At 47.4% G+C, this 23667-nt stretch overlaps 1 protein-coding gene across 1 annotated transcript in view; it reads right to left on the bottom strand.

Annotated features, from left to right (window-relative positions):
- XPA (XPA, DNA damage recognition and repair factor) overlaps positions 1–23667 on the bottom strand; it is a 77224-nt gene that overhangs the window by 26401 nt on the left and 27156 nt on the right. The window contains exon 4 of the mRNA XM_075316090.1: positions 2619–2724. Within this exon, the coding sequence (XP_075172205.1) occupies positions 2619–2724 (106 nt within the window). The remainder of the gene's footprint in view (positions 1–2618; positions 2725–23667) is intronic.

The raw sequence follows: 23667 nt of genomic DNA, 5'->3' as shown, positions 1-23667 counted from the left end.
CTGCTTTTCCACCAAACAACCGTGCAGGTGCAGGGAGTGAATCTCCCAGTTGTAACTTGACAAACATGAGACGGTCTCGTCATCTTCAACAGTCTACCCGTACCAGTAGCACCGTATCTGGTGCTGGTAACAGCAATTTTATTGAATCTTTTCATAATTTTTTTAGACCATCCTTTGCAAGGCCACCAGAGACAACAAGTCTGACACATAGTCAACAGCTGGAGAGGATGATACAGGAGTATCTCCAAATGAACATCAATGCCATTACTTTGCAAATGGAGCCTTGCTCATTTTGGGCTTTAAATCTTGAAAAATGGCCAGAGCTCTCCACTTACGCCTTGGAGATTTTGTCGTGTCCAGCTGCCAGCGTTGTCTCTGAACGTGTCTTCAGTGCTGCTGGGTGTGTGCTGACAGATAAGCGCACGCGTCTGTCCAGTGACAATGTGGACAGACTAACGTTCAGCAAAATGAACAAGTCATGGATCCACAAGGAATTTACTACCCCTGTGTCATCCTGGGGAGAGTAAATGCTTGTGTATTTTGAATGTGCTTGATGCAAATCTAGCTGTGAAGTGTACAACTAGGTTACAAGTGCTGCCACTGATGGGGTGTCTGTGTGGCCTAATTTTTGGAAAAAAGGGAGACTCTTCTTGGAGTAACCCTTGCTTACATTGTTTTTAAAAATGATCCAAGATGAACAGAGCTGGGATCAGGAAAGACTTTGCTACCTACCCCGGTGTCATCCTGGGGACGGTTAAGTATGGCGTATTTTTGAATGTGCTTGATGCAAATCTAGCTGTGAAGTGTACAACTGGGGCACAAGTGCTGCCACTGAATGGGTGGGTGTGTGTGGGGCCCAATTTTTGGAAAAAAAGGGAGACTCCGCTTGGAGTCACCTTGCGGTGTTTTACATGATTTTAGAAGGGCGTGCCATGCCTATATCTGTGTCTCCTTCTCTTTTTCCTTGTCCTGCTCTTTTGTTTTCGCATGAGTATAAGTCCTTGTCACTTTCCCATGTGTTTGTGTTGTGAGTGGTTTGTCACCTTTTGGACACCTTTGAGGGTGTTTTCTAGGTGTTTGTGATTGCCTGCCATTGTTTCCTATGCGGTTCGAGTTCGGTTCGCCGAACGTTCGCCGAACCGAACTCGAACGAGACGTCCGTTTGGCGAACCGAACCGCGACCGGTTCGCTCATCTCTACTCAGTACCCACGGCAAATAAAAAAAATCCTAATGCTATGGTGGCAAAAAAAAAAAAAGTGATAAAAAAAAACATAAAAGTGAAAACAAAAAATAAAGGTTTGTCATGAAAGGCTAAAACTAGCCATAAATGGGTTGTCTCAAGTGTAGAAATGGGTCAAAATTGCAAGTGTCTGTGAAAACAATTAATTTTGGAGGTAACTCCTTATTACAAATCCTCTCCGTTATTAACAATGGAGGGATTTTATAGTGTATATAGCTTATTGCATAGGTTACCGGCCACCCTGCAGTTCCAGAGGTAAACCACATGCGTCATGAGCAGGCTCTATGCCTCATAGTTTGCTCATGCCGCTCTAACGCTGGCTAGATCGCTGGATGTGAGCAGCCTCATTCCCGCTACCCTTCTAACAAACGTCCAAGGCAAAACTACTTCTGCTATTAGCATGCGAGAAAGCACAGTTCGGACAAGCAGTGTGACCGTGGCAATGCATCAAAAAATTAATATATACAGTTATTACACAGCAAGATGAAGTATAGCAATGTTTTGGGTAATGTATCCTTGGTCAGGCATCTGTGGAATGTCCTTGGATGAAAAAATGAAAAACCCACTTGTATCAGTATTTGAAGGGATGGAATCACTGGGCTGTCTAGGGTACCAGAGAAAGTGGAAATTACTATGGCCAATGAGAGAAGGGATCTCATAGTTAAGACATGGATACCAAACGGTACAAAAAACAGTGAATGTAGAGGCGGTGCGATTCTTTCTGGAAACCTAGACAGCCCAGTGATTTCATCCCTAAAACTACTGATATAAGTGGATTTTTTCATCCAAGAAGGAAATTTCACACATACCCTACTCACAGCCTGACAAAGGCTACATTATCCGAAACGTTGCTATACGTCTCCTTGCAACGTACTAACTTTTTCGAATAGGAGGTTGGAAAAATAAAAAGCATTTAGAAAAACATTCCTTTTTGTGCCTATTCATGATGTAGTGTTGCTTAACACCCTATTAATTTTCTAATGAAGTAGGGAAAAACGTGGTCTGCTCAAGTGGAGTAAGCACCCAATTTCATCTTTGCAACGTAAATTGAAGGTTGATCAACTCACATTTTGTCCATGGCACAGCATCATTGGGGAGACAACCTCATTTACACACTAGTGTGCAGCATTAAAACTATTTACCAAGCACAAGTTGAATTTGGCTATATTGTTTGCAAGTTGAAACCAATCATTGTCAACTGATAATGCTTTAAATCATTTAGTAGTACAAAGTAATAGCACAGATAGAATTAAAAAAATAAAATTAAAATAGCATATACATTCACCTAAAAGTACAAACTAAACATAAAAAAAATGTACAGAATGAAAATTAAAAAACAAAAAAAAACAACAAAAAAAAACTGCAGTGTTAATTTACCTGCATCCATCACAAACCGCTAAATCAAAGTGATTGCTTAAGTATGAATCCATAAAATCTTTGCCACACTCCTCACAAATTAGATAATCAAATTCCAGGACCGGACCTGAAGAACAGAGGATGTTTTAGTCCACAGTCACTCAGATTTAGAATTACACAGCTAAAGAAAGTGAACACTTGCCATGTTTATAACCACTTAAGCAATTCATATAAACAAATGGTACTTTTTTGAGTTATATGTTTCTGTAATTGTAAACCAGCTACACATTGTTATTATTATTACTACAAATATACAATAAAGGGGTTGCCCAGTTAATAAAAAAAAGGGGGCTGGCTTAGCTACAGAAATGAGCCAGTCCCTCATACACAGCATAGATAAAGTACCTGCACGAGAAACAGTTTGTCTGTGTAAAGCAAAAGCTGGGGGAAGGCCGGAGACATGAAGATTGGGGTACTTTAAATAATTGAACACTATTTGATTATAACCACCCGTCGATTTTCTGTTTTTTCCTCCTCTTCTTCCAAGAACTATAATGCATGTGGTATTGGTGTTTCTTTGCCAGGAGATGCAGATTTTGTATGGTGTATAAATTTCAGCACCAGATCTAAATCTGTTGGCAAAAAAAAATTAACAAAAACGGTTTTGACGCTGTTTTGCTGTGCTTTTATGCGAGGAGATGAAGTCTGTCAACTCAATGACCTTACCTGAGGTGAGGTCAGTGAATTTAATGAGGTCACCTAAAGTTAGTTTACCTGCAGTCAAAGCTGGAGAACCGTGGGAACCTCCAGCTATGACCACAAATAAACCAAGTGACGTCGCCGCTCATCGCTGCGGCTCAGTCATTCTCTGTCTGGAGCCCACTGCATGCGGTCATGTTCTGTGCCTGCGCGTTTGGTATTCAGTATGTATCTAGCAGAGCTAGAATCATTGTGGGACCTGGTATGGATTATGTCGGAACTGGGTGTTTCTACGGTTACTAAAGTGGTGAAAGAGGGTGTTTTCTGTATTTTATTTCAAATTAAGGATTTTTTTCTGTGTTTTATTTCTTTTTACTTACAGATTAGTAAATGGGGGTCCCAGACGTCTCCCATTAGTAATTTAGGACTTAGAAATAGACAGAAAAATCTCCATAACACCGTACAAGACATAATAGCGGGCGAGTGCCAAATTAAGGCCACTCAAACGCAGGCACATACTCCATGATAAACATAGAAAACAGGAGAAGCAGGAGTATCAAGGTGCAAAATAACTTTAATAAACACTCAGGGAAAGGTTTTGGGAATCACACATAACAGCAAATAAAAAACATACAATTAGGAAAGCGGCAATCAAGGTAAATATCAAGAATGGCAATTAAATAAACAGAATGTAATTACATCCCATGGTACAGTGGAATATCACACATATATATAATTACACTAATAGATTTTAAATTATATCACATTCATATTTTAAATCTCAAACAATGTATGGAGCAGAGAAAGGGAATTAAATGTAAACTGACCCACATATACATAAAGTGCTTCAGTGTATAAAGGGTCAGGGGAAATCCCTATAAAGTAAACTCAACCTACACATTTAACAAAGTGTTAAGTGTACATAAAGGGAAACATTTCCTAAATATAGAGTGTTCCACATGTACTATTTATGATGAATCATAGCTAGTAATCAATGGGGGGAAAAAACCCTATAATTATATATATCTGTGTGATATTCCACTGTACCATGCGATGTAATTACATTCTGTTTATTTACTTGCCATTATTGCTATTTACCTTGATCGCCGCTTCCCTCATTCTATGTTTTTTATTTGCGTTTATGTGTGATTCCCTAACCCCTCCCTGAGTGTTTAATAAAGTTATTTTGCACCTTGATACTCCTGCTTCTCCTGTTTTCTAATCTAGGACTTAGTGTCAGCTGTGATTAACCCCTTATTACACAGATTGCCACCGCACCAGGGCACTCGGGATGAGCCGGGTAAAGTTCCGGGATTGTCACACCTAAAGGATGCAACAATCCTGGGCAGTTGCAGGCTGCTATTTTTAGGTAGGGGGGAGCAATAACCATGGGTCCTACACAGCCAGAGAATATCAGCCCCTAGCTGTAGGCTTTATCATGGCTGCATATAAAAATTGGGGGCGGGGGGGGACCGCATGCCCATTTTTTAAATTATTTCAATTTATTTGATACACAGCCAAGATAAGCACAAGGCTGGGGGCTGCAGCCTGTAGCCGTATGCTTTAACTGTGATATATACTATAATATGGAGGCACCCTATGCCAATTCATGTTTACACTATAGACACGCACACAGCACCTGTGATTGCAAGCAGTCAAGACACGCTGTCACAGAGGGTCGGGGTGCTGTCTGTCTGCAACCATTCAGAAGCCGGGACTGCTGGTGGGCGGGCAAAGCAGTGCATATGTATTAGATTAATGAGTGGCCCTGGAAGTAGTGTTACAGCCACATGGGAGACTAACTATAACGTGCTGGGCTCTAATCCACCTATCCCTTCTACCAGCATTTTAAAGTGCTGAATTCTGGTCCCCATAGACTTATATGAGGACTGGCGGGGATTGGTTGTTTTGTTTTTTTTATTAACTCGGTTGGACCCGCCAATCCAAGCTGCAGGTCCACCCATCACTAGTCTTGAGCTGACCTTGTTAATTATAACATTTTTGGTTAGATGTAGTTTTTTGATAGCCTTTTATTGACAAAAACCCCTTAATTTTGGCATTTGGATTTTTTTTCTCATTATAAGGTGTACCGATCAGAATACTTTATTTTATACTTTCATAGATTGGGCATTTCTGAATGCGGCAATACCAAATAATTGTATATTTTTTCACTGCTTTATTTTCAAGAGGGCAAAAAGGAGGCAATTTGAATTTATTTAAGTTTTTCATATCTTTAAAAAATATTTTTTCTTCTTACATTTTTTTAAAATTAAATTTTACTAGGGTCCTTAGAGGACTTTATGGCTACACGGTCCGATCGCTTCTGCTGGTGAGAGCAATACATGAGCTGACCCCATGGTAAGATGGGGTCTAAAGAGGAAGCGATTCTCCTTGCGGAGACTGACACACAAGGCTCGTTAAAGGGTCAGTTTTGACTTTTAGGATTGCTACCTCCAATAGGTGGCACTAGAGTTTGTCTACTTCCTCAATGAAGAGACAATTTGCATATTTCCCAAAGGAGCATTGCGGCTTAAAGTCGCCGCACCACTGGCATGATGGAATGGTGTGTCAGTCTCCGCAAGGAGAATAGCTTCCCCTTTAGACTCCATCTTAGCCTGCCATATAGCCAAATCAGATCTCATATTTTGCAATGATGAGGGCCAACAATTCCGAAACAGTGTGTCTGCAAACTGAGGTTTTGATCTAGCATAAATCCCAAATCATATGACAAGGCTCGTTAAAGGGTCACTTTTGTCTTTTAGGATTGCTACTTCCAACAGGTGGCACTAGAGTTCGTCTCCTTCCTCCCTGAAGTGACAATTTTCATATTTCCCAGAGGAACATTGCAGCTTAAAGTCTCCTCACCACTGGCATGCTGGAATGGTGTGTCAGTCTCTGCAAGGAGAATAGCTTCACCTTTAGTTTCCTAAATTTGTAAATTTTGAAAAAAAATTAACTTAATAACATTTCACTCATGAAGCCATTTTTTGTGAACCATAACGTTATTTTCTGGGCGCTGTGAGGCCTTCTTTTTTTGCGCTGATGTTTTTATCAATAACATTTTGGGGTAGATATAATGTTTTGATCTCTCATTGCATTTTATTGCAATGTTGACGCAACCAAAGAAAACATAACTCTGGCACTTTGATTTATTTTCTTGTTATGATGATCTGATTAATTTCATATTTTGATAGATCAGCCATTTCTAAACACAGGGATACAAAGAAGGGAATTTTGTTTACTTACCGTAAATTCCTTTTCTTCTAGCTCCAATTGGGAGACCCAGACAATTGGGTGTATAGCTATGCCTCCGGAGGCCACACAAAGTATTACACTAAAAGTGTAAAGCCCCTCCCCTTCAGCCTATACACCCCCCGTACTGCTACGGGCTCATCAGTTTTGGTGCAAAAGCCAGAAGGAGGAAAAAATTATAAACTGGTTTAAAGTAAATTCAATCCGAAGGAATATCGGAGAACTGAAACCATTTAACATGAACAACATGTGTATACAAAAACAGGGGCGGGTGCTGGGTCTCCCAATTGGAGCTAGAAGAAAAAGAATTTACGGTAAGTAAACAAAATTCCCTTCTTCTTTGTCGCTCCTAATTGGGAGACCCAGACAATTGGGACGTCCAAAAGCAGTCCCTGGGTGGGTAAATAATACCTCATAATAGAGCCGTAACGGCTCCGTCCTACAGGTGGGCAACTGCCGCCTGAAGGACTCGCCTACCTAGGCTGGCATCTGCCGAAGCATAGGAATGCACCTGATAGTGTTTCGTGAAAGTGTGCAGGCTCGACCAGGTAGCTGCCTGACACACCTGCTGAGCCGTAGCCTGGTGTCGCAAGGCCCAGGACGCTCCCACGGCCCTGGTAGAATGGGCCTTCAGTCCTGAGGGAACCGGAAGCCCCGAGGAACGGTAAGCTTCGAGAATTGGTTCCTTGATCCACCGAGCCAGGGTTGATTTGGAAGCTTGTGTCCCTTTACGCTGGCCAGCGACAAGGACAAAGAGTGCATCGGAGCGGCGCAGGGGCGCCGTACGAGAAATGTAGAGTCTGAGTGCTCTCACCAGATCTAACAAGTGCAAAACCTTTTCACATTGGTGAACTGGATGAGGACAAAACGAGGGTAAGGAGATGTCCTGATTGAGATGAAAAGGGGATACCACCTTAGGGAGGAAATCTTGGCGGACGTTGGTTTCCTAGCCTGTCTCATAGTGGCAATGACCTCTTGAGATAATCCTGAAGACGCTAGGATCCAGGACTCAATGGCCACACAGTCAGGTTGAGGGCCGCAGAATTCAGATGGAAAAACGGCCCTTGAGATAGCAAATCTGGTCGGTCTGGCAGTGCCCACGGTTGGCCGACTGTGAGATGCCACAGATCCGGGTACCACGACCTCCTCGGCCAGTCTGGAGCGACGAGGATGGCGCGGCGGCAGTCGGCCCTTATCTTGCGTAACACTCTGGGCAACAGAGCCAGAGGAGGAAACACATAAGGAAGCTGAAACTGCGACCAATCCTGAACTAAGGCGTCTGCCGCCAGAGCTCTGTGATCTTGAGATCGAGCCATGAATGTTGGGACCTTGTTGTTGTGCCGTGACGCCATTAGGTCGACGTCCGGCATCCCCCAGCGGCAACAGATCTCCTGAAACACGTCCGGGTGAAGGGACCATTCCCCTGCGTCCATGCCCTGGCGACTGAGAAAGTCTGCTTCCCAGTTTTCTACGCCCGGGATGTGAACTGCGGATATGGTGGATGCTGTGGCTTCCACCCACAGCAGAATCCTCCGGACTTCCTGGAAGGCTTGCCGACTGCGTGTCCCACCTTGGTGGTTGATGTAAGCCACCGCTGTGGAGTTGTCCGACTGAATTCGGATCTGCTTGCCTTCCAGCCACTGCTGGAACGCTTTTAGGGCAAGATACACTGCCCTGATCTCCAGAACATTGATCTGAAGTGAGGACTCTTGCTGAGTCCACGTACCCTGAGCCCTGTGGTGGAGAAAAACTGCTCCCCACCCTGACAGGCTCGCGTCCGTCGTGACCACCGCCCAGGATGGGGGTAGGAAGGATTTTCCTTTCGATAATGAGGTGGGAAGAAGCCACCACCGAAGGGAAGCTTTGGTTGCTTAAGAGAGGGAGACGTTCCTGTCTAGGGACGTCGGCCTCCTGTCCCACTTGCGTAGGATGTCCCATTGAAGAGGACGCAGGTGAAACTGCGCGAAAGGAACTGCTTCCATTGCTGCCACCATCTTCCCCAGGAAGTGCATGAGGCGCCTCAAGGGGTGTGACCGACCTTGAAGGAGAGATTGTACCCCTGTCTGTAGTGAACGCTGTTTGTCCAGCGGAAGCTTCACTATCGCTGGAAGAGTATGAAACTCCATGCCAAGATATGTCAGTGATTGGACCGGTGTCAGATTTGACTTTGGAAAATTGATGATCCACCCGAAACTCTGGAGAATCTCCAGAGTAACGTTGAGGCTGTGTTGGCATGCCTCTTGAGAGGGTGCCTTGACCAGCAGATCGTCTAAGTAAGGTATCACTGAGTGACCCTGAGAGTGGAGGACCGCAACTACTGTAGCCATGACCTTGGTGAAAACCCTTGGGGCTGTCGCCAGGCCGAACGGCAGTGCCGCGAACTGAAGGTGTTCGTCTCCTATGGCGAAGCGCAAGAAGCGCTGATGCTCTGGAGCAATTGGTACGTGGAGATAAGCATCCTTGATATCGATCGATGCTAGGAAATCTCCTTGGGACATTGAGGCGATGACGGAGCGGAGAGATTCCATCCGGAACCGCCTGGTCCTTACGTGTTTGTTGAGCAGTTTTAGGTCCAAAACAGGACGGAAGGACCCGTCCTTCTTTGGAACCACAAACAGGTTGGAGTAGAAACCGTGACCCTGTTGCTGAAGAGGAACCGGGACCACCACTCCTTCTGCCTTCAGAATGCCCACCGCCTGCAGAAGAGCCTCGGCTCGCTCGGGAGGCGGAGATGTTCTGAAGAATCGAGTCGGAGGACGAGAGCTGAACTCTATCCTGTAACCGTGAGACAAAATGTCTCTCACCCAACGGTCTTTTACTTGTGGCAGCCAGGTGTCGCAAAAGCGGGAGAGCCTGCCACCGACCGAGGATGCGGTGTGAGGAGGCCGTAAGCCATGAGGAAGCCGCCTTGGTAGCGGCACCTCCGGCGGTCTTTTTAGGGCGTGATTTAGACCGCCATGCGTCGGAGTTCCTCTGATCCTTCTGAGGCCTTTTGGACGAGGAGAATTGGGACCTGCCCGTACCCCTAAAGGACCGAAACCTCGACTGTCCCCTCCTCTGTTGGGGTGTTTTTGGTTTGGCCTGGGGTAAGGATGTTTCCTTTCCCTTGGATTGTTTGATGATTTCATCCAATCTCTCACCAAACAAACGGTTGCCAGAAAATGGCAATCCAGTTAAGCACTTTTTGGAAGCCGAATCTGCCTTCCATTCCCGCAGCCACAAGGCCCTGCGTATTGCCACCGATTTGACGGCTGCAACCGCCGTACGGGTCGCAGAGTCCAGGACAGCATTAATAGCGTAGGACGCAAATGCCGACGTTTGAGAGGTTATGGACGCCACCTGCGGCGCAGACGTACGTGTGAGTGCGTCAATTTGCGCCTGACCAGCTGAGATAGCTTGGAGTGCCCATACGGCTGCGAATGCTGGAGCAAAAGACGCGCCGATAGCTTCATAGATGGATTTCAACCAGAGCTCCATCTGTCTGTCAGTGGCATCCTTGAGTGAAGCTCCATCTTCCACTGCAACTATGGATCTAGCCGCCAGTCTGGAGATTGGAGGATCCACCTTGGGACACTGAGTCCAGCCCTTGACCACGTCAGGGGGGAAAGGGTAACGTGTATCCTTAAGGCGCTTGGAAAAACGCTTATCTGGACAAGCTCGGTGTTTCTGGACTGCCTCTCTGAAGTCAGAGTGGTCCAGAAACATACTCCTTGTACGCTTGGGAAACCTGAAACGGAATTTCTCCTGCTGAGAGGCTGACTCCTCCACTGGAGGAGCCGAGGGAGAAAAATCCAACATTTGATGTATGGACGCGATAAGATCATTCACTATGGCGTCACCATCAGGAGTATCAAGGTTGAGAGCGGCCTCAGGATCACAATCCTGATCAGCTACCTCCGCTTCATCTTCTGAGACCCTGAACAATGTGATGAGGTCGAGGGGATTTCCTAGCGAGCTCGCTTAGTCGGTCTGGGGCTGCGGTCCGTGTCAGAGACCTCACCCTGGGATCCATGGGACACCCCGGGAAGACATTGCTGTTCCCACTGAGGGGAACCAGGGGACAATGATTCCAATTGAGCTTGTCTCTCCTCTCCAGCGTTAGCAGAGCTGAGAGGAATGGCTGCCAGCGTCCTGGGGAGAGGAGGGAGCCGTGTCATGTCCCTGAACGATACTCGGCTCCTATCCAGCAGGGTCCTCAGGAGCTGTGGATGGAGCACGGTCTCCTGTGCCTGGAGACCGATGGGATCCCACTTCACCCAGAGCCCTAATTGAGGGATGGGGAAGGAAAGCAGCATGTGGGCTCCAGCCTCCGTACCCGCAATGGATACCTCAACCTTAACAACACCGCCGACAAGAGTGGGGTGAGAAGGGAGCATGCTGGGGGCCCTGTTATGGGCCCTCTTTTCTTCCATCCGACATAGTCAGCAGCTGCTGCTGACTAAGCTGTGGAGCTATGCGTGGATGTCTGACCTCCTTCGCACAAAGCATAAAAACTGATGAGCCCGTAGCAGTACGGGGGGTGTATAGGCTGAAGGGGAGGGGCTTTACACTTTTAGTGTAATACTTTGTGTGGCCTCCGGAGGCATAGCTATACACCCAATTGTCTGGGTCTCCCAATTAGGAGCGACAAAGAAATGTGTATTTTTTTTAAATGCTTTTATTTTTAATGTGGCAAAAAGAGGGGTGATTTGAAATTTTTTCACTATTTATTGTAGTTACAAGTGCACTTGAAGCTGCCATCGTCTGATCACTTGTGCTATATAGAGCAGGGCATCAGCACTGTTATGTACTGTATAGTGAAAATCATGATGTCCTATGAATGCTGGCCAAAGGCCGTCATTCACAGGAGACACAAAGACAGGCACGGGGGTCATCAACAGACCTCCAGCTGTCAGAAGAATGCATTAAGTATAGACACAAGGCACTCCCAAAATTCTTGATGCTGTGATTTTATTTATCAGTGGATGTGCATAAATAACGTTTTCGGTCACAGAAGACCTTCATCAGTTGCACATGGGGAAACTGGATGGTGCTCGTGTCACAGCGCGGTATCCACCGCTGCATGGGGGCAGCCCCCATGACACGAGCTGTGACACGAGCACCATCCAGTTTCCCCATGTGCAACTGATGAAGGTCTTCTGTGACCGAAAACGTTATTTATGCACATCCACTGATAAATAAAATCACAGCATCAAGAATTTTGGGAGTGCCTTATGTCTATACTTAGTTTCTTGGCTTTGGAACCTACTAAGTGCACCCCTTTCCATCTACACAATATTCTCCATTTCAAGGAAGTGCCATTTGTTATATTCAAGAAGAATGCATTGGCACCCCGCAATCATGTCATGGGCATGCTGATGGGCAGGAGGAATGACATACCCGCTGCCACCACATGTTATATGCAGCTTAACTGAGGGGACTTAACAGCGGCAAAGCGGGACTTAACTGGTTAAACAGCCAAGGGTGAATCTCCAATCCACTCGCAGCTGTTAGAGGCACGTGATCACTAATTAAATCAGCCATTATATGTGGGGAAATATGCGGGCTCAGCGTGCAAGCCCTTCATCAAAGACAGGGACACAACGTTTGACACACAGAAATCAGGGATATTAAATTAACCAATTCATGACTTTTGTAACTGTCAATAAGACTTCTACACCTGTCCACAGCTATTTTGGCCCACTCCTTGTGCGCAAACTGCTTCAGTTGTCTCAGGTGTGAATGTGTTTTCTCCAGACTGCAGGTTTCAGCTCCTTCCACAGATATTCACTAAGATTTACATCAGAGCTCATAGGGTCACTTTGCTCTTCACCATTCTTGGATGTTTTTAGCTGAGTGTTTCGGTCATTATCCTGTTGGAGGACCTGTAATTAAGACCAAGCTTTCTGACACTGGGCAGCACATTTTTCTCCAGAACTCCCTGATAGTTTTGAGATTTTAGTGCATTCTGCAAATTCAAGACTCCCTGTGCTAGCAAAACAGCCACAAAACATAACTGAGCCTCCTCCATGTTTCACAGTAGGTACAATAGTATATAATTTTGTATATGAGATCATATTTTTCTCAGTAATGTACTTAATTGCTTCCATACACTCATTTTATGTGTATTATTCTTGTTTTATCATGTAATTGCTCCCCCCTCATGTCAATACTTTGTCATTTGTATCCCCTTATATTATGTCGCCTTTTTATATACATGTCCATTCATCACTATCATGTGTCCACCGTATACAGTGTGTCTACGCATATCCTGTCCACCGCCACTAACTTGAGAACGGCGGCAGCTATAGGAATAGAAGTGGTGTCTAGGTATAGTAAAGTAGCCATGCGTTACGCAATGAAACCACCTATAGCGCCACCTGGTGGAAAACAACGGAGTTCGCATTTTTATCTCGAAAACGGAATGAGATAGTGAATTAAAAAATTGTAGTGCATCATCAATTCAATACGAATCGACACCTTGCATACAGAAATGCTATGATATGAAACCCATGACCCCCCAAAACATTGAATGCTGGTCACGGATATGGCGCTCATTTAACTTTGATTTGATGCTCAAAGTGGCCACCGTCAGCTGCAATGCACATCTGAACTCTGGACAGCATACTGTATCTTGCTGCACGTTGTGCAACATGGTAGGTGACACGTTTGCACAAGTATCTGTAATAAGTCGTCGTAGATCCTGCAATGTTGGTGGAGGGGTCGCATACACCTGCTGTTTGATGTGACATCACAGAAAGAAGTCCAATGGGGTCAGGTCAGGTGAGTGTGGAGGCCACTCCATGCAGCCACTATACCCAATGACTTGTAGGAAGGTCTCCATGAGGTATCGCTTCACGTCCACAGGCTTGTGAGTTTTACACGTTCTTATCATAGCATTTCTGTATGCAAGGTGTCGATTTGTATTGAATTGATGATGCCCTACAATTTTTTAATTCACTTTTTTTCTCTATCTTGTTCCGTTTTCGAGATAAAAATGCTAACTCCGTTGTTTTCCACCAGGTGGCGCTATAGGTGGTTTCATTGCGTAGCGCATGGCTACTTTACTATACCTAGACACCACTTCTATTCCTATAGCTGCCACTGTTCTCAAGCTAATGGCGGTGGACAGGATATGGGTGGACACACTGTATAATTACTACATTGGTCTGCACAGCATTACGTTACTTTTAATTCACACTTATGTGCCTCACATATCTGATTATCATGCCATTATGAGTGGGCCTGTAATTATGTAAGCGCATCCTGTGCCTTGGCTGTTCGTCGCTATCTTTATCTTTATGTGCCACATGACGTTGGATCACATACCTCCTCACGTGTGTCAGACTTTGCGGGTGGCATAACGCGCATGCTGGCAGACTTCTGGGTCCTCAAGAATGCCCGATGTGTCACCACCTGCCTTGCCTTGTCTTTTTGGTATCTGCCACTCTTTTAATCCCCGCCTCCCTGCTGATGCCACCCCCTGACGAAGGCTCTGCCAACACATGCATCAGTGGGGGTGCCACCAACTCAGAATGCTCTTGCATAGGCATGGTCATTAACCATACTATAATTGCTGCTACCTCCTATCCTTTCATTTGCTGTCAATATTAATTTTAGCTTACTATCCCCTTGGCATATATACCTTATAGGCAAGGTTCACATATCCAGTAGTCATCCATTAGAATGGATCCGTTGGTATAAAAAAAAAAAAAAAAAAAAGTTGTGTGAACACAACTTTTTGGTCCGTTTTGAATAAACTGATATTTGCAGGATCCGTTTTTTTAACATAGAAGTCCATGGAAAATAGAACAGTTAACTGATTGCTATTTAGCCATCAATTTTTCTTTCATTTGTAAAGAATCTGTTGTTTTGCTTACTGGATCAGTTTCAAATGGAAAATAAATAACAATCAGTTAACAGATCCATTTTCCATAGAATCCTATGTTAAAAAAAACCGGATCCTCCATAAATCATTTTTTTCAAAACGGATAAAAAAGTTGTGTTTGCACAACTTTTTTGCCAATGGATCTCTGCTGGATCTGTTCTAACGGATGACTACTGGACATGTGAACATAAGCTTATGTAGATGTGACAAGTTATTCTATAAATGATATCGGAAGCCCTACTTTTGGACTATATACATGGCTCTATTGCCACCTTGTGGCCATCTTATGATATTACTTTCAAGTGCAGTACTATACAGCTACTGTAGGCCGGTTTCACACATCCGGCTTTTCGCCGGTTTGCCGGATCCGGCGCTCTCCCGTACAGACAATACAGTACAGTGACAGCGCTGTAACTTCCGGGTCACATGCGCCGGTCAGATGACAGCACGTGACCGGCGCTTGTTGCGCTGTCACTGTACTGTAGTCACTGTATGGGAGAGCGCCGGATCCGGCAAACAGCCGGATGTGTGAAACCGGCCGTAGTGGTCTATTACGACTTGCAATATTGGTTTCCTTGTGAATACTCTTAATAATGCCATATATTTTACATTTGCTGGTTGTCCCCCACATACCACTACTTAATTCAATAAAGTTTTTTATTACTTTTCTAATTACTTGGTCTCTGTATATTTTTACTCTATGATCAGCTTCTTATGTAATTGGTTTCTCTAATTACCTTAGGTGTCACACGTCCCTATGGTCCAATTATTACAACCTTTTCTAAGTGTACCATCATTTTTGTCCAAGACATTTGCATTGGATTATTTTATATAGTTTTCTGTTAAACCACAATTCAGAAGCAATATCCTATTTTCATTAGTTTATATTCAGTAAATTTAAACTGAAAATTACTTATCAGTTTCAAGTTATTTCAGTGACCACTGTGAATTTTTCTTACTTTAAAGGGTGCTTTACATGCTGAGACATCGCTAGCGATCTCGTTAGCGATGTAACACGCCAGATCGCACATACGATTTGCCGAGATTGCACATGTGACCGGCGCTACAAAAATGACCTATGTGCGATCTGGGCAAATCTTATCTGCGATCTGGCGTGTCACATCGCTAACGAGATCGCTAACGAGATCGCAGCGTGTAAAGCATCCTTAACAGGCGAGACCCAACAATTTTCTAAACGTCTTTATATTGTAAAATTGGATAGGTTTTCATTATACAACTTCATTTGCTTGTTAAAACCAGAAAACACCTTTAAAAGAAGGGAATTTTGTTTACTTACCGTAAATTCCTTTTCTTCTAGCTCCAATTGGGAGACCCAGACAATTGGGTGTATAGCTATGCCTCCGGAGGCCACACAAAGTATTACACTAAAAGTGTAAAGCCCCTCCCCTTCAGCCTATACACCCCCCGTGCTGCCACGGGCTCATCAGTTTTGGTGCAAAAGCCCGAAGGAGGAAAAAATTATAAACTGGTTTAAAGTAAATTCAATCCGAAGGAATATCGGAGAACTGAAACCATTTAACATGAACAACATGTGTATACAAAAACAGGGGCGGGTGCTGGGTCTCCCAATTGGAGCTAGAAGAAAAGGAATTTACGGTAAGTAAACAAAATTCCCTTCTTCTTTGTCGCTCCTTATTGGGAGACCCAGACAATTGGGACGTCCAAAAGCAGTCCCTGGGTGGGTAAATAATACCTCATAATAGAGCCGTAACGGCTCCGTCCTACAGGTGGGCAACTGCCGCCTGAAGGACTCGCCTACCTAGGCTGGCATCTGCCGAAGCATAGGAATGCACCTGATAGTGTTTCGTGAAAGTGTGCAGGCTCGACCAGGTAGCTGCCTGACACACCTGCTGAGCCGTAGCCTGGTGTCGCAAGGCCCAGGACGCTCCCACGGCCCTGGTAGAATGGGCCTTCAGTCCTGAGGGAACCGGAAGCCCCGAGGAACGGTAAGCTTCGAGAATTGGTTCCTTGATCCACCGAGCCAGGGTTGACTTGGAAGCTTGTGTCCCTTTACGCTGGCCAGCGACAAGGACAAAGAGTGCATCCGAGCGGCGCAGGGGCGCCGTACGAGAAATGTAGAGTCTGAGTGCTCTCACCAGATCTAACAAGTGCAAATCCTTTTCACATTGGTGAACTGGATGAGGACAAAACGAGGGTAAGGAGATGTCCTGATTGAGATGAAAAGTGGGCAAGGCAAATGGCCAGGGAGAAAACCCCTGAGCAGAGCACCACGACAGGAATATTTTCCACGTCCTGTGGTAGATCTTGGCGGACGTTGGTTTCCTAGCCTGTCTCATAGTGGCAATGACCTCTTGAGATAATCCTGAAGACGCTAGGATCCAGGACTCAATGGCCACACAGTCAGGTTGAGGGCCGCAGAATTCAGATGGAAAGAAGGGAATTTTGTTTACTTACCGTAAATTCCTTTTCTTCTAGCTCCAATTGGGAGACCCAGACAATTGGGTGTATAGCTACTGCCTCCGGAGGACACACAAAGTATTACACTTAAAAGTGTAAAGCCCCTCCCCTCTGCTATACACCCTCCCGTGCATCACGGGCTCCTCAGTTTTGGTGCAAAAGCAGGAAGGAGGAAACTTATAAATTGGTCAAAGGTAAATTCAATCCGAAGGATGTTCGGAGAACTGAAACCATAACCAAGAACAATTCAATCTGAACAACATGTGTACACAAAGAAAACAACAGCCCGAAGGGCACAGGGGCGGGTGCTGGGTCTCCCAATTGGAGCTAGAAGAAGAAGGGAATTTTGTTACTTACCGTAAATTCCTTTTCTTCTAGCTCTTATTGGGAGACCCAGACGATTGGGGTATAGCTACTGCCCTCTGGAGGCCACACAAAGCACTACATTAAAAGTGCAAGGCCCCTCCCCCTCTGGCTATACCCCCCCGTGGTATCACGGGTTCTCCAGTTTTAGTGCCAAAGCAAGAAGGAGGAAGCCAATAACTGGTTTAAACAAATTAACTCCGAATAACACCGGAGAACTGAAAAACCGTTCAACATGAACAACATGTGTACCCGCAAACAACAAAAAAACATCCCGAAGGACAACAGGGCGGGTGCTGGGTCTCCCAATAAGAGCTAGAAGAAAAGGAATTTACGGTAAGTAACAAAATTCCCTTCTTCTTCAGCGCTCTATTGGGAGACCCAGACGATTGGGACGTCCAAAAGCTGTCCCTGGGTGGGTAAAGAAATACCTCATGTTAGAGCTGCAAAAACAGCCCTCCCCTACGGGGGTGTCACTGCCGCCTGCAGGACTCTTCTACCTAAGCTGGCATCCGCCGAAGCATAGGTATGCACCTGATAATGCTTGGTGAAAGTGTGCAGCCTGGACCAGGTAACTGCCTGGCACACCTGTTGAGCCGAAGCCTGGTGACGTAATGCCCAAGACGCACCCACGGCTCTGGTTGAGTGGGCTTTTAGCCCTGAAGGAACCGGAAGCCCCGCAGAGCGGTAGGCCTCTAGAATTGGTTCTTTGATCCATCGAGCCAGGGTGGCTTTAGAAGCCTGCAACCCCTTGCGCGGACCAGCGACAAGGACAAAAAGTGCATCGGCACGGCGCATGGGCGCCGTGCGGGAAATGTAGATTCTGAGTGCTCTCACCAGATCTAGCAAACGTAAGTCCTTTTCATACCGGTGAACCGGATGAGGACAAAAAGAAGGCAAGGATATATCCTGATTAAGATGAAAAGAGGATACGACCTTAGGGAGAAACTCCGGAATAGGGCGCAGCACTACCTTGTCCTGGTGGAACACCAGGAAGGGAGCCTTGGATGACAGAGCTGCCAGCTCAGACACTCGCCGAAGCGATGTGATCGCAACAAGAAACGCCACTTTCTGTGACAGCCGAGAAAAGGAAACTTCCTTTAGAGGCTCGAAGGGCGGCTTCTGGAGAGTAACTAGTACCCTGTTCAGATCCCATGGATCTAACGGCCGCTTGTACGGGGGCACAATATGACAGACCCCCTGCAGGAACGTGCGCACCTTAGAAAGACGTGCTAGACGCTTCTGAAAAAAACACGGATAGTGCCGAAACTTGCCCTTTAAGGGAGCTGAGCGACAAGCCCTTTTCTAACCCCGATTGCAGGAAGGAAAGAAACTTGGGCAATGCAAATGGCCAGGGAGACACTCCCTGAGCAGAGCACCAGGATAAGAAAATCTTCCACGTTCTGTGGTAGATCTTAGCCGAATTCGACTTTCTAGCTTGTCTCATTGTGGCAACGACTCCTTGAGACAATCCTGCAGATGCTAGGATCCAGGACTCAATGGCCACACAGTCAGGTTCAGGGCCGCAGAATTCTGATAGAAAAACGGCCCTTGGGACAGTAAGTCTGGTCGGTCTGGCAGTGACCACGGTCGACCGATCGAGAGATGCCACAGATCCGGATACCACGACCTCCTCGGCCAGTCTGGAGCGAAGAGTATGACGCGGCTGCACTCGGATCTGATCTTGCGTAGCACTCTGGGCAAGAGCGCCAGAGGCGGAAACACGTATGGGAGCTGAAACTGCGACCAATCTTGAACCAAGGCGTCTGCCGCCAGAGCTCTTTGATCGCGCGACCTCGCCATGAATGCCGGGACCTTGTTGTTGTGCCGGGATGCCATTAGGTCGACGTCCGGCACTCCCCAGCGGCGACAGATTTCCTGAAACACGTCCGGGTGAAGGGACCATTCCCCTGCGACCATGCCCTGGCGACTGAGGAAGTCTGCTTCCCAGTTTTCTACGCCTGGGATGTGAACCGCGGAGATGGTGGATGCTCTGTCCTCCACCCACATTAGAATGCGCCGGACTTCTTGGAAGGCTTGCCGACTGCGCGTCCCTCCTTGGTGGTTGATGTATGCCACCACTGTGGAGTTGTCCGATTGGATTCGGATCTGCTTTCCTTCCAGCCACTGTTGGAAGGCCAGAAGAGCAAGATACACTGCCCTGATCTTCCAGAACATTGATCTGAAGGGTGGACTCCTGCGGAGTCCACGTCCCCTGAGCCCTGTGGTGGAGAAAAACTGCTCCCCACCCTGACAGACTCGCATCTGTCGTGACTACTGCCCAGGATGGGGGCAGGAAGGATCTTCCCTGAGACAATGAGGTGGGAAGGAGCCACCATTGCAGAGAGTCCTCGGCCGTCAGGGAAAGGGAGACTTCCCGTCCAGGGAGGTTGACTGCCCATCCCATTGGCGGAGAATGTCCCATTGCCGTTGGCGCAGATGAAACTGCGCAAAGAGAACTGCCTCGATGGCTGCCACCATCTTCCTTAGGAAGTGCATGAGGCGCCTTAAGGGGTGCGACTGGCCTTGAAGGAGAGACTGCACCTCTGTCTGCAGTGAACGCTGCTGGTTCAGCGGAAGCTTAACTATGGCTGATAGAGTATGAAACTCCATGCCGAGATACGTTAGTGATTGAGTCGGAGACAGATTTGACCTTGCCAAATTGATGATCCACCCGAAAGTCTGGAGAGTCTCCAGCGTAACATTCAGGCTGCGTTGGCATGCCTCGAGGGAGGGTGCTTTGACGAGTAGATCGTCCAAGTACGAGATCACCGGGTGTCCCTGAGAGTGCAAGACTGCTACCACAGCTGCCATGACCTTGGTGAACACCCGTGGGGGTGTCGCCAGACTGAATGGCAGAGCTACGAACTGAAGATGTTCGTCTCCTATCACAAAACGTAGAAGACGTTAGTGCTCCGTAGCAATTGGCACGTGGAGATAGGCATCTTTGCTGTCTGTTGAGGCAAGGAAGTTTCCTCAAAACATTGAGGCAATGACGGATCGGAGGGATCCCATCCGGAACAGCCTGGCGTTCGCATGCTCGTTGAGCAGTTTCAGAACCAGAACAGGACGGAGGGAACCGTCCATTTTTGGAGCCACAAAGAGATTGGAGTACAAACCCTCGCCCTCGTTCCTGAGGGGGGACAGGGATCACCACTCCTTCTGCTCTTAGAGCGTCCACCACCTGCAGCAGGGCATCTGCTCGGTGGAGAGGTGGGGCCATTCTGAAGAATGGAGTCGGAGGACGAGAACAGAACACTGTCCTGTGCACGTGAGCACAAAGTCCGTCACCCACCGGTCTGTGACCTGTGGCAGCTAAATGTCGCCAAAGGCGTGGGAGTCTGCCATCAACCGCAGATGCGGAGAGAGAGAGAGAGAGCTGAGAGTCCTGAGGAGACCGCCTTGGTAGCGGTTCCTCCGACTGCCTTCCTTGGGCGAGATTGAGCCCGGCCGGAATCTGCGCCCGTCTGAGGTTTTGTAGCCCTTTTGCACGAGGACAATTGGGACCTGCCGGAGCTTGGGAAGGACCGAAACCTCGACTGTACTTTTAGGACAGTATTAACAGGGTAAGCCGCCGTGCAGACATTGCGGGGTTACGGACGCTGCTCAAGGTCAGCTGCGCAAGAACAGCTGAAAAGGTTAGGTTGCCAATACGGCTGTGGATGCCGTAGCAACCGACACGCCGATAGCCTCCTAGACAGATTTCAACCAGAGTCCATCTGTCTGTGAATGGCATCTTTAAGTGATGCCCCATCTCCAGTGCAACTATGTCTCTAGATGCAAGCCTGGCGATTGGATAATCCACCTTTGGACCCTGGGTCCAGCGCTTGACCACGTCAGGGGGAAAGGGATAACGTGTATCCTAAAAACGTTTGGAGAAGACGCTTATCTGGTAAGCGTGGTATTCCTGGACTGCTTCTCTGAAGTCAGCGTGGCCAGAAAAATACTCAATATCTGCGTGAGACACTGAAAAGGAACTTCTCCTGTTCGTCTCCTATCTCCACTGGGGGAGCTGAGGGAGAAAGATCCAACCTTCCAGTGATGGACGGTATAGGATCCTTCCGTATGGCGTTACCACCCGGTGTATCCGGATTGAGAGCGATGTCAGTATCAAAACCCTGAAGAGCTGCCTTTTGGTCCAGTAGATTGCCCATGGGTGCAAGTCTCTATATTATGACTACTCCGTCCCTGTCCATGGACAGGGTTGACAGGAGGTTTCTTTGGCCACAACTAGTAGAGCCCCGGCAGACGAAGTGCTAGAGACCCCTGCAGACGACGTGCTACAGGGGAGCATGCACCCAATGGGACGGTGTCATGAACAGCATCCCATGTAGTAAAAACAGCACTGAAATCTGTGTTGCTTTTTTGCCGCTGCCGACTAGCTATCTAGAAGTATATAGCCAAGATTGGTGACCGTACATTGCAATGTATAGCATACAGGCATAAAGTACAAAAGACCACTGCAGCACAAGCAATGCAAGCAGCATAGAAGCCTGTGCCCTGGCACCCCTGCTCTTCTGCTGCTGTATACTAGTCATCTAGGGGAATATAGCCCAGAAGAGTGACCCTACAGTGCAATGTATAGCATACAAGCACAAGTACACATGAACCCTGCAGCACATGCAATACAAGCAGCATAGAAGCCTGTGCCCTGGCACCTCTGCTCTTCTGCTGCTGTAGACTAGTCATCTAGGGGAATATAGCCCAGAAGAGTGACCATACAGTGCGATGTATAGCATACAAGCACAAGTACAAATGCACACTGCAGCCCATGCAATACAAGCAGCCTGGAAAAAAACCTGTGCCCCAGCACCCTTGGTTTTCTGCTGCTGTAGTCTAGCCATTCCAGGAGAATATAGCTAAGACTAGCGACTGTACAGTGCAATGTATAGCATATCAGCATAAACACAAATGAACACCTCAGTCGTGCAAAACAAGCAGCCTAGAAAGCCTGTGCCTTAGCACACCTGCTTTCCTGCTGCTGATGTGTCGCTTGCAGTTAAAAACAACACATGTATACACTGCAGTTATATTGTGTTCAGCACTATGTGTGCCTCTTACCGCCCGCCTATAAGCGGGTGTATGACCGCCACCGTCCTGCCTTGGTACTGAAAGTCCGATCTCGGTGCAGTAATGGCTGCCGGCTTCTTCCCCAGCTCGTGTGAGGAGGGGCGGGCCGTGGGCGTGCCCCCAAGGCAGAGCGGGAATCCGGCGTCCGACAGTGTGCAGTGAGAGGGCTGGAGCATGTAAATAAGGCTCCAGCCCTCGGCGCTGCTGATTGCTCAGCGCCTGTCCCCTTCCCTGAGTGACAGGGAGGGGGCGGGAACGAAGCGGCACTAGGCCGCAGAAGCCGGGGACTGGAGTTATAAGCGCCGCCGCCGTAAAAGCGCGGTCGGCGCCCAGTCCCCGGCGAACTACAAGTCCCAGCCGCGCCGCCGCTCCCGGAGCGTCCGGCGCGGTAGTTCCCCAAAACACAAAGTCACTCAGCAAAGCTGCAGTGACTGTAACCCATTACTGTCCCCGGCGCACTAGCACACCCAGCAAGTCTGGAGTGTGCTGTGCCTGTGTGTACGGGGACACAGAGTACCTGTATGATGCAGGGCCATGTCCCTGAACGGTACTCCAGCTCCGTATCCAGCAGGTTCAAATGGGTCTGTGGATGGAGCCCGGCGTCAGAGCTTTGAGGCCGGCAGGATCCCACTTCCTCAGAGCCCCTCAGGGGGATGTGGAAGGAAAGCAGCATGTGGGCTCCAGCCTCCGTACCAGCAATAGGTACCTCAACCTTACAACACCATCCAGGGGTGAGAAGGGAGCATGCTGGGGACACTATATGTGTCCTCTTTTCTTCCATCCGAAATAGTCAGCAGCTACTGCTGACTAAAATCTGTGGAGCTATGCGTGGATGTCTGACCTCCTTCGCACACAAAGCTAAAACTGGAGAACCCGTGATACCACGGGGGGGTATAGCCAGAGGGGGAGGGGCCTTGCACTTTTAATGTAGTGCTTTGTGTGGCCTCCAGAGGGCAGTAGCTATACCCCAATCGTCTGGGTCTCCCAATAGAGCGCTGAAGAAAAGGAATTTACGGTAAGTAAACAAAATTCCCTTCTTCTTTGTCGCTCCATTGGGAGACCCAGACAATTGGGACGTCCAAAAGCAGTCCCTGGGTGGGTAAAAGAATACCTCGATAAAAGAGCCGTAAAACGGCTCCTTCCTACAGGTGGACCACCGCCGCCTGAAGGACCCGCCTACCTCAGCTGGCATCTGCCGAAGCGTAGGTATGCACTAGATAGTGCTTCGTGAAAGTGTGCAGACTCGACCAGGTAGTCGCCTGACACACCTGCCGAGCCGTAGCCTGGTGCAGCAATGCCCAGGACGCACCCATGGCTCTGGCGGAATGGGCCTCCAGCCTGAAGGGACCGGAAGCCCAGCAGAACGGTAGGCTTCAAGAA

This window comes from Anomaloglossus baeobatrachus, chromosome 1 (genome assembly GCF_048569485.1).
Source record: "Anomaloglossus baeobatrachus isolate aAnoBae1 chromosome 1, aAnoBae1.hap1, whole genome shotgun sequence".
NCBI classification, from domain to species: domain Eukaryota; kingdom Metazoa; phylum Chordata; class Amphibia; order Anura; family Aromobatidae; genus Anomaloglossus; species Anomaloglossus baeobatrachus.
Note: the sequence above shows the minus strand (reverse complement) of the source record. Positions and strands in the feature narration are given on the sequence as shown.